This window comes from Anas platyrhynchos, chromosome 7 (assembly GCF_047663525.1).
Source record: "Anas platyrhynchos isolate ZD024472 breed Pekin duck chromosome 7, IASCAAS_PekinDuck_T2T, whole genome shotgun sequence".
NCBI lineage: Eukaryota > Metazoa > Chordata > Aves > Anseriformes > Anatidae > Anas > Anas platyrhynchos.
Window position 1 is genome coordinate 20,837,238 of NC_092593.1, and position 12,173 is coordinate 20,849,410.

The window sequence follows — 12,173 nt, forward strand, 5'->3', positions numbered from 1 at the left end:
TCAAGAACACCTGCTTGAAAACATTGCTAATGTTGCTGGTGAGCTTTTATTACTGGGTTTTCTGGGGCTGGGGGGGGGTGGGGGGAAGATTGCATTTTTCTTTTTACTTCAGTGACTCCCAAATGATAGATTTTGTAGTTTTAAATTCTTGTTAGAAGGCATAAGAATATATTAAAATGTTACCAGTTTATATTTTTTTCGTAGCCCATGGACTGCCTCTTTGTTAGTAGCAGAAGTTGGGATTTATCTGAACATGCACTTAAAATGCTTAATTTGCTGTCTACAGTGAGATTTTATTGTGTCAAAGTAGACTTAAGGCATGTGGTAGGTAGGCTTGCTACCTATTAGTACTAAGTTGTTTTCTTATAGAAGCATAAAGGCATTTGCAGAACACAAAGGGTATTTGTGCTTTAGGCTTACAAATAATGATAATGTCTCAGATAATGGATTTTTGAAGTAGCTGTTTGTTTTGGTATTAAAGACAGCATTTTAGTAGAATTTCCACTAGCATACTTGTGTTTGGATATTAAGGCTGAGTGGAAAATGGTAGTCTTTTAAACAGTATGTTACAGTTAATGGATGCTGTTATCTAGTGTAGTTCATCTAACCCAAACTTTATCAGTTTGAGAATTTTGACTCTTCTCCTGTGAGAAGCCCATTGGAAGCTGACAGTTTTTCAAGTGGGAGAGCAAAGAAGAGGTAAATAAGGACAGTGCTCCGTGCCACACATGCACTGTAATGAGAACATCTCTCTCTCCCTTGGAAACATCCTCCTCTTTCCTCTTGTCTGTCTTGTGTAGATCATCTGTGTACAGAGGTCCAAGTTCTGATAGCAGCTTGGCTGTATGCGTTTAAGTTGATCTCTACATTATTCTCAACCCTTCAGGGACACCTACTCTTTTTTTCTTGGCTTCTATTTCAAGTGTCTTGCAGCTTTGCAGACACTTTGAGCTTGTCCTTCCTCAGATTTTTTTCCAGTTTCTCTCCCTCCTCCTTATCCAGCATAATGCTGTCTGGACCCCGTGTGTTCAAGAGATCTTTGTGCACTGAGGGCTGGTCAGTGATGTAATCACACAGGTCCCACTTTCTCTCTCCCAACAGTTCTGCAGCCCATCTCTTCTTTCAGCCTCCACTTTCTTGCTAGTGCCTAGAAGCAGACATGAGCTTAGCCATAGTCCTCAAGTGAACTCTTTTGCTTTGTTTGTGACAAGGGAAGTCAGTTTTAGTTTAGAAATCCAACTCTGTTCTTCAAAGTTTCTTGAGGACCTAATGGTTTTAAACATATGGTTCAGACTGTCTTTTTTTTACATGCTGATAATACTGACATTTGGATCCTAGGATGACTACGCAGATCATGTGTTACTTAATTTTTTTATTTTGTGGATAATGCCAAGTGAATCTTTGTTTGGTGTTCTAGACATCAAACTTGAGCTGAAGTCTTGCCTTTGTGTTGCTGCCAAGTGATCAAGCAACCAGCACAGCTCGAAATACATATTCAATCGTGTTTTCTCTGGAAACAATCTTGTATGACTTAGCAGTATTCCTATAATTATTTCTCTTCTTTCTGTTTCTGATGGCTTTCTATAATTGTTGCCTTTGAATGGTGTTGCACAAAGCCAAGTGGCTAGTCTTTCCACTAAATAATTTTTCCCATCTCTACTCGATACAGTTCATTCCAAACAGTGTTCCATTTTCTCATAGACTCATTTCAATTTACAATAGATGGCAAGTGTTTTGTAACTCATTCTGGTTGGTGCATTTTAGAAAATAATATTTTTTTCTTAACATTTATTTTATTCAAAATCTGTCAAAACAGATTGTGTCCATAAAGCAATTTCTCCTAACCTTAAACATTTTCTATACTCACACCCAAAAATGGGAAATGCACAGGAGAGTGTTTTCATATAATTCAGTTTATGACATACGTACTTTAAGTAGCAATTCACATTTCATTGTATGAACTAAACGTGTTCCCCTTGTGTAGAATTAGATTTTCAATTTATTTTAAACATGCATCTTTAAGTCAAAATTCATGCGCTGATTAAAAGGAAACGTACTTCATTGCTCTTCAGAAAATTTTCTCCTTTTTGTGACTTGCATATTTTTTTCTCCTTATTTTCAGAATACATCCGGTGGAGAAAAATCATGGGAAGTATTGCTGGGTCATGTGGTTAGTGAGCTGTCTAAGGGGAAGATATTCGAAGAAGGAGAGACTGAAGAATTAACAGTGGTATTGGCAAACCTCTTGGAAATGTATACAGTGTATCCCCCTTTCCATCTCTCATTTAATTCTTTCAGCCTAGTTGTTATAATGAGTTTTCTCTGATCTTGCTAAAGATTGCAGTACGACTCTTATTTTCTGGATCAAAGCACATCCCCTTGGGACAGTTTGCCTGTGCAAATCTTTCTTTTAGTAATACCATACAGGGACAATGCTGAGAACGTTATCGACAAATATTTCTTACAATTGTGTTTTCTAATCATGTGTACAAAATGCCTTTCAGAAACTTCAAAAACTGAACGTGTAAGTAGAAAAAATATTGGGGGGGGGAGGGGGAATTGAGGTGGGGGTGCAGAGAAACGTTTTTTTTTTCCAGATTATTAGTGAAATAATCAGCCTTTGGAACTTATGTTTGTTTGATGCACTCTGTTCAAGGTGTCCAGTTAAAACTGGAGTATAAATAAAATGGTTAATACTGGAGTTTCTTTCATAGGAGACAGCTTATCCGGGTCAGAATATAGTAATTGCTTTCCTCCCCTCTAGGTAAATCCTGATTCTGTAGAGTGCTATCTGCAACAGTTCTGTCTACCTTTCCTCAGGATCACCAGCCTTCTTCAACACCATCTTTTTGGAGGGGATTTACCTAGCTGCCAGGTACAGACTGGAAGGTGCACACTCACATTTAAAAGCTAGAAATTTTGAAAACAAACAAAACCTTCAAAGGTTGCCTTTTTTTTTTTCTTTTTCCCATGGCATATATTTTCTCTCCTGAGTGTTTTTCTTTTTAAATCATATTTTCTAGCATTCTTCTGCATCATTGCAGCATCTTTTTTTTTTTTTTTTTTTTTAGGTCAATTTCCCTGAAAAACAATGTGTATTAAAAAAAACACAAACAACAACAACAAAACATATTTATTTTATCAGGTCATACTTACCTGTCTATAAAATACCAACATAGTTTTAAAGCTTGTGCTGCATTTTCAGAGATTATATAATTTCCACACAGACTGGACTTCAGTCCTGAGTTGCTAATGTCTGTTAATATTTGGGACTTTATTCTTAGAGACTTTGCATCAGCATACGATTATGTTTAAGCTCCAGACATTTTAAGCTGATTCAAATAGAGCTTGCTGCAGATCAACTTCCCTACTTTCTTGCATCACAATTCTCATACCTGAAACTGATAGGAGCCATTTTGGACTTCATTGTGTGATGGTTGTTTGTTTTTATTTTCTGACCAGTTGTATTTTGAGAATCCAATTTGAGGTAATTTGAAGACATGGACTGTTTTCTGTGTGTGTGAAGATGTTCTAACACAATGATGCTAATATCTTTACTGTTGTTATTGGAATAGACGCATTTTTTATGTGAACTACATGTAGTTTAATAAACTACAGAAATTCAAAGCATAGGTATTAATTTGAAACTTCTGGTTTTGTATCAAAAGGAAGATGAAGAATTCACAGTTCTTGCAAGCTGCCTAGGTCTATTACCATCTTTTCAGTCATCTGATCAATTCACCAGTGCCTCTTGTCTCAATTGGCCAGTGCCAGCATTTGACATGATATCACAGTGGTGCTCAGAGTTGGCTTCATTTGCAGAACGACATCCAGATCAAGTAAAGGTATGTAGCAAAATTACTTTCAAAACAGTGCTAATGTAGGAATGGTTATTTATTGCTTGTTTCACTGCGTATGTCTTTTCCTTTTGGATAAGGATCTCAGAAGCTGACTCGTAAATGAGAGAGGAATTGTGTCCTGGTTTCAGTTAGAACAGAATTAATTTTCTTCCTAGTAGCTGGTGGAATGCTGTGTTTTGGCTTAGGATGAGAAGAGTGCTGATAACACCCCAATGCTTTAATTGTTGCAGAGCAGTGCTTATACTAAGCCAAGGACATTTCAGCCTTTTGCTCTGTCCTGCCAATGGGCAGGCTGGGGGTGCAGTAAGAGCTGGGAGGGGACAGACCCAGGACAGGTGACCCAAACTAGCCAAAGGGGTATTCCATACCATCTGACATCATGCTAAACAATATATAGGGGTGGCTAGCCGGGGGGAGGGGGCCGGACTGCTCGGGGTTAGGCTGGGCATCAGTCAGTGGGTGGTGAGCAATTGCATTGTGCATCACTTGTTTGTACATACTATTATTACTTTCATATTATCACTATTGTATCATTATTATTATTATTGTTATTATTATTTTTGTTATTATTATTTTCCTGTCTTATTAAACTGTCTTTATCTCAACTCATGGGCTTCACTTTCCATTTCTCTCCCCCGTCCCAGAGAGGGAGGGGGGAGGGTGAGCGAACGGCTGCGTGGTATTTAGCTGCCGGCCGGGTTAAACCACGACAAATTGTAATCAGAAATGTTAGTGGATATGGACATAAAAAGAAGATGCATGTCAACATTTTAAGTCCACCTCTCCTAAGTTAATGGTGTTAAAGAGCAGGCCAGATGCTTTCCTGGCTCTGCAGAGTGTGTCTGTCTCTTAATATTTTGCAGGTGTAAATTATGATGTTGCAAATGAATATTTGAATACTAAGATTAACCTCGAAATACAGTTGCTGCGAATTGATAGGCGTTTGAGAGAGATTGCAGTGAAACTGTTCTTTTCATGATTGAAAAGGGACAGGTGCTATTCTTGTGAACAAAGATCCCATCTGACCCTTGTGCCCATCAATTATAAAGCCAGTAAGATAAAGTAGGTTGAAGCAAAACACAGAAGTGTCTTTAAAAATAGATAAATAAATTGGACAGCATTTTCAAGAGCAGAAGAGAACAGTTAGGCCTGAAACCAGTATTTACGTAACACCTGGTTTTCCAAAAAGTTTGGAGTGCTGATCAGTTCTTAATGACCTCAAAATGCACTGCAGTTTTGAAAATCAGGCACCTGCTTTCAAATACCAGTTACATAGCCTAACTCCAAAACAAAGGAAGGAAGAGTTTGTCTAAATTTTATTTAAGAGACAGCTTTCATAATCATTGCCAGGGTTTGACAGTGAAGTTTCTGAGATAAATTTTTGATGCAGATAGTGACCTGCAGTCTTCCCTATAGGCCAATCTTAATCCTCTTTGCTTTAGTTATGAAGGTTTTTTTTCACTTAAAGTGTCATGTTTAGAAAACATACATGGGAAAAGGTTAGCTCTCCTTTTTTAACTGTTAGAAAAGTGACCTCAAGGAGGGTGTTCACCAAGAGTAGTCTACTGTTGTAAGACACTTCTGAATTTCTCAAACAGAGAAGAATTGAGAGAATTTTAAATGGCATGCTTCCTTTCTTTGGTATTCTTTTCTTAGTTCTAAATAAATCAATGTGTAGAACTCATAGGTTGTTCTTATCTTCCTTCTAGGCTTTGCTTATCCAGGAGCCTAAGTGGGACTTGCCACGCCTCCTTCAGTTGCCTGAGAATTATAATACCATTTTTCAGTATTATCACAGAAAGACTTGTACTGTTTGTACCAAGGTTCCTAAAGATCCTGCTGTTTGTCTAGTTTGTGGTACTTTCGTATGCTTGAAAGGACTATGCTGCAAACAACAGAGTTACTGTGAATGTGTACTGGTAAGAGAGAAAGAATTCCAGTTCTGTAATAGATTCTTACACTGATAGATGATTTTTAACTCCATCACTTAGTCTGGATGTTTTTCTTATAAAAACATGTTTGTATAATGTTTATTGCTCATTTCTGGTAAGATGGACCTAGACTGGATTCTGAAGAGCAACTTTATTAACCTTTTTAAACCCCAAGCCCTTTTCGCCTCTTTGAAAAACTCTTAGAAAGCCACCATGGGCAATGTTGACACATGGTTTTCATTCACAACCTATTGAAATTTGTGTGCATCCAGAATGCTTATATATCATTTTAATTTTCCTCTGTTTTGTTGCCTTGATTTTTGTGTACATAAGAATATCAATGTATGTTTGTTTCATGGAACGTTTTTTGGTACCTGACGGTCTACTAGTGATCTGCAGACTATAGCTAAACAAGCATCATTTTAAGGCCTTCAACTTCAATTCAGCAGCAAATTTTTCTAGTCAGCTTATATTTAAGTTCCTTCAGGAACCTGAGTTGGACAGCACATAGTATCACTTTCCTGTCCGTGATTAAGGTTTACTTTGAGAGCTGTTCTGCTTCCCATCATAGAATAGTTATTAGAACATTGGAACTACGTGGGCTTCACAAAACTGAGGGGAATTTCTTGGGGAGCTATTTACAAATGGGACATAAAAGCAAACCCAAAGAAGTTCCATACGGATCTTGGACTTTTCCAAAATTCCTTGCACTCACCTTTTTCTTTTTTCTACTGCTATTATAGTGGAAGAATGAGAGGTGAGCAAAATTTAAAGTGTAAATGTAAGTAACAGTTAAGGTTTCAGCTTCATGCAAACAAAGGTATAAAGAAGAATAATTAAAGATATATTTAAATAATTATGTAAGATTTTAGTCAGTGGGATTACAGCCTCCAGTCGTCATAATACTGTATGAAAAACAGATTTTTATTGACAAAATAAATTGATTGTAAATGCCACAATCTGTATTAACTAGTAGTGAATGACATTGAAGCAAGCAGGAATGAATTTTAAAAATTAATTATTAGTTTTGAGAATATTTTTTTCTCATTTTTCTTAGGTAACTCTTAATAGGATAAAGAGCATCTTCCATTTTTTAAAGCAGACAACCATTTTTGTATGTTGAAGTTGTTATGGCAGCATAAGACATGGACTTCTAGTTTGCTTGGAGAATTTGGGGGCAGGCTATACTTTGTCAGGCTGTTCCTTAGTAAATAATGTGTGTTATGTTATTTCAAGGAAAACTAGTTACTATTTGGAAAATCTTTTTGTCATAAAACCGACAGTCACTAACTGAATCTTTGTACTCTTCCTTTTCTACATCCATAATATTACAGCATTCTCAAAACTGTGGAGCTGGGACAGGAATATTTCTTTTGATTAATGCATCTGTAATCATCATCATACGAGGTCATCGTTTCTGCCTTTGGGGTTCTGTTTATCTAGATGCACATGGTGAAGAAGACAGAGATCTTAGGTAATATTTTAATTACAAGTGTTTTATTGTTGCTGTTCTATGTATTATCAACTTTATATAATGCAATATCTGCAGTAACAGATAAAAAATACCTACTTTCCTTGAGGGAAAAACTCCCATTTTCCACAAGTTAGACTGATCTTAGTTTTCGAGGCCCAAATCGTGTAATAATGAACAGAGTAATTGTGTAATCGTGAACATGTACTCATAAACAGAATTACATGCATCAAGCGCCCACCCAGCAGAAGGATTCAATTCTAAATGTTCCAGCAGGAAACACGTCTCTCCCAAATATGAAAATTGTTGTTTGGCCTTCAATCAAACAAAGCAGTTGGTTTCCAATGTAGGAAAGCTATACATACCTGAAAGAACAAGAATTGTTCTCTGAATTCTGCTATCCAAGAGGGAGAAGAGAACGTACCAGCAGCTATTTTACTAAAAACGAAACCAACAGCCCCTTCACCAATAAAGATGTGTGCTTCCACTGGGGATAAAAATATATACAAATATCCCACATTATTTGTATTAATAATGAAACTTTTCCATTTATTTGATGTATTAACCATTGTTATTGTCTTTTTAACAGGCGTGGTAAACCTCTCTACATATGCAAGGAAAGATACAAAGTGCTTGAACAACAATGGGTGTCTCATACTTTTGATCATATCAATAAAAGGTGGGGGCCACATTATAATGGCTTGTAAATCATCATCTTCACACCGTATCGCTGTTACCATGAATGAATGCATCTCGACCTGACAATAGCTTTAAATGAATGGGAGTTCAGTTCTTTGGCTTGGGGTGGAGTGGGGTATGGGCATAAAAGGGAAATGGAACTTGGTCAACACGTGAAATTTTTGCATAATATGCTGCTGTTGCTATTAAATAATGATACAACAATTTGAAATTAAATCCTCAAAATGGTGTGAGCAATGATTGCACTCAGTAGTCCATTTTTCTTTTGTGTTTTTTTTTTTTTAAGTCCAATATTGTTAAGAAGCACAAGTTTTACTTACAGTTGTTTAGAGGCTCCAGTGCTACCTGTCAAGTTTTAATTTTTCTCTGCGTGGAGTTGAGATTTTAGCAATTTTTGCTGAAACTGTATATGTGTACTACATCTACTAAATATGTTGGATAAATTTTCTTTGCCTTTCTTGTGTTGGTTTGAGGTTTTTGCTTAATATGCATTTGTAATTAGACATGAATTGTAAAATGATTGAGACTGCATGATAACAATTGGTCTGAAAGTTGAATTTTAAAAAATATTTCACTTACCACAAGAGGTCTATCGAAATATTTCAGGCATTACTGAAAACTTATGCTTTCTCAGGAATTTCATAGATTTCTTTTCCTCCATAAAATACGTGAAATAGCTGTAAATTAGGTAGCTTATTGTTCTTAATGTAATCCAGAACACACATTCTGTTTTCTCTTCCAGAGATGAGATCTTTTTCCGTATTAATTGAATAAACTGTTAGTGATAACACATACAGAAATTGCTGTATATAGAGAATTTGTATGGCACCCAACATGGAGATCCCAATTATAAGTGTAATAACCACAAGCCTGCCTGCTACTACAAACTAGATACATGTTCCAGAATGATTGGTTTGGAAATATGCAGGCTATTCTACAAATCAAACATAATTTGTATTTTTCTTGCCACTTCAGGAGGTTCTTCCATACTGTATTTGTTCAGAGTAATCACTGCTCTTTCTGCTTGGTTTCCTAAAAAAAAAAAAAAAAAAAAAAAAAAGGAAACAAACAAAGGACAAAAAACAAACAACAACAACAAAAAAAAACACCAAATGAGAGGTAGTCTATGTGAACAACCAATGCATGTGCAGCCTCACTGTAAGAATGCCAAACCAGTTCATGTTTAGAGGTTTAAAAAAAAAAAATATCATGGGAACAGGCATGACTGGGCTAAACCCCATGCTGTGTAAGTAGGCAGGAAAGATCACAGCTAAAATAATGGTATGTAATATATCGCCACTGATGTTTTCACAGGTGTTGGACATACATTGGCTATTTCAGTACTACCTAGCACTTTTGGTAGTTTTGACTTTCATAGCTTGCGTGTAAAATAAAATTTATATGTGTTAAATAAAAACACCTTATGATAAAACCACATATACACTGAAAACAGTTCCCCAGTGGAAGTCATTATCTAGTGAAAAGTGTATAGGGGAAATAGAATGACTGTATAGCAATCAAAGAGAATGGACAGAAGGAAAAGTGAGTAAATAGAATACGTTTTTCTGGATACCTGCAATTCAAAAACCCCCCATAATAATGGATGCTGTTTTTTATACAGACATATAAATATATATATATATTTCAAAAGTATTACAGTACTTCCTGTAAGATTAGAATTACTCTTTCGCCAACTAAGCAGTTATGTCTTTTCCAAAATATTACTTTTTTGATACTGTATCATAAGTTCTGCCTGTAATATTTTTGCATTGCTCATTATGAATATCAGGCCATTTTGTAAGTGTGGTTGAAGAACAAAAAGATTCTTTACATCTCCAGCATAACATTATTACAGGGCTCATGAACTTGAGTAATCTGTAGTTTGAAGCTCCAATGTTATATTTACAAGAGATAACGTATCCAGAATTTGATTACTGTGTTCTATTTGAAATGGAACGTTCTCTGGTTGTGCATATGGATGTGAAGTAAAGCTATTAGCCTTAACTTTAACATTTGGGTATTTCATAGTGTTTATTTTAGTACTGGTGAATTAGTCACCAGTCAATTTAAAAACACAAAAAAATTACTTTGTTGAAAATTGTACTTGAATATCCTTGCATGCTGCTAAACAAGAATTTTAATTTCCCCCATTACTTTTTTTTATCCTACTTTATTAAGCTAACCTTGAAAAATAACAGGTCCAAACTAGAGTGGCGTGTGTGTATTACTCAAATGTTCTGGTGTGATATCCTGTATGAATGATCATTTAAGTACAGTACATTACTGTAGAATCTAAGTCCATCTTTAAAATGCATCAGAGGACTACAAAAACTAGGGATACAGTAATCGACATTGTAAGATATGTTAATAAAAGTCTACTGTCAATCTGTGTGTTGGTGAATTTTTTTCTATCCACCCATCATCCAAAATACAATCATTACTGAATTCCACACAATAGCCAGGCAGTTTTTTAAATGTCAAAAGTTTAACTGTGCAAAGTACTTCCCATAAAGAAAATTGGTATTTTTCTCTTTATTACTTCACACAGTTGTGTATGTTTGATTAACAATTTGGATTAATTTATATTGCTCATAACTACACCACTTACAGTTGTACTTACTTTTATGCCTGCTATTACAGTGTTGCTGCTGCAAAGTGCTAACATTAAAATGCTGAGAAACTGTCCTGGGAAAACGAATCTTCTGTCAAATCTGCTTCTGGAATAACTATTACTGCAAAATTTTGAATGGATATATTTGTTTATTAAACCTTTTCTTTTGACCTTTCAGATGCTTGGTGAAGCAGTCTTGTTCCTACCTTTGCATAAATAGCATTGGTTTTTAGTGGTGGCCTGAAATTTTCAGTGAATATTTTCATCACCTCTGTAATAGGAATCTTGAATAACTCACAGTATTGCACAAACAAATGATGTTTTTCCTTCAAAAAGTGATTGTTTTGCTCCAGTATCCAAAAATTGCTGTTTTTTTCTTTTGGAATTTTTACTTTTGGAATCCTGTGAGCTCAGTCTGTGCTGTGTGTATACAGCTGCCAGAGGAGACAGTAAATTACTGCGCAGATCTGTATATGATCTGGACGTAATTTTCATCTAAACCAGATTCTACAGTCCTGCTTTGCAGTCTCTATTTTCAAAGGTGAGGCTAATGATGAATGGAGGCTGTCTGAACATTAACCTCAATAAGAATGAAGCGATGCTGTGTGCAGAGTAGGAAAACCACAGGAATGGGCTGACCCTATGTATGGAGGTTCACAGCTCTCTATTAAATCAACTCCCAGGGATGATGCAGTGCATGCAATACAAAGAAGCTGGCTGCGTGACAGTTCTCTGTTACATGGATTATTCACTGCAGTAAGTGAGATCCGTACTGTTGGTTTGAAAACCCATGCTACATGAATGCCTTCTGGCAGGGTATAGTGCTCTGAGCACCCACTCATGTTTTCCTGGATGGGCGGTTGTTTGCCTGAGCAAGTGCTGTTATGCTGATGAGAGCTCTAACTTCTGCAAGTCCAGCCTTGGGACTTGCTGCTTCTGCCAGTATACCATCCTGTCACTGCAGCTGTAATCTTGCTAGGATGTACTAGCTATTAGTTTCTGCAGATGAATGTGGTTAAACAGGAAAAGTGTATTCTCAGTGAAGTCAAAGACTTCATGAATTCTTAGTTGCATAAACAGGCACAATGTTTGAGTAACTAAAGATTCCTTTTAATTAAGGTTTTAGATTCTCCTTAATACTCTATCATTTGTACTTTCTCATCATTAAAAATATTCAGGAGATTTAATGCGGCATGCTTCAAATGCTGTGTTTCTTTGAAATATTATTCAAAAAACACAATTGAATCTTGTTAAATAAATGACAGTTTTTAAAGCTAATCTTACTATCCAAACCCACAATTTTTGCAATGTATGCTTATGCACGGTACAGGAAAATGTGATGTGGAAAAAAATGTTTGAAAACCATTTTAAATTTAGCTTTGAGTCCCACTTAGAATGTTTCAAAATGAGCCTCTATAAAAATACCATAATTTGAAAAGCCATTTCCTGTAATTCTGTTACTTGATGTAGAACAGGCCGGTCTCTTAATTTGTGAAAACAGGAGCTGGTTCCATGGAAACCCCTCACATCATAGAGTAGTTTACTACCCAATAAGCAATTTATTATTCCTTTTGCCTTTATCCCTAGTATGTACCACATGG

General features: G+C 36.0%; 1 protein-coding gene across 7 annotated transcripts in view; it reads left to right on the forward strand.

Moving 5' to 3' along the window:
- Positions 1-10,346, forward strand: part of UBR3 (ubiquitin protein ligase E3 component n-recognin 3) — a 104,076-nt gene extending 93,730 nt beyond the window's left edge. For all 7 annotated transcript variants that reach the window (XM_027462185.3, XM_072040916.1, XM_072040915.1 and 4 more), the window contains 6 exons: positions 2,123-2,230; positions 2,765-2,875; positions 3,669-3,845; positions 5,570-5,779; positions 7,126-7,265; positions 7,852-10,346. In XM_027462185.3, the coding sequence (XP_027317986.1) occupies positions 2,123-2,230; positions 2,765-2,875; positions 3,669-3,845; positions 5,570-5,779; positions 7,126-7,265; positions 7,852-7,969 (864 nt within the window). In that variant the 3' untranslated portion in view covers positions 7,970-10,346. The remainder of the gene's footprint in view (positions 1-2,122; positions 2,231-2,764; positions 2,876-3,668; positions 3,846-5,569; positions 5,780-7,125; positions 7,266-7,851) is intronic.
- Positions 10,347-12,173: the final 1,827 nt, after the last annotated feature.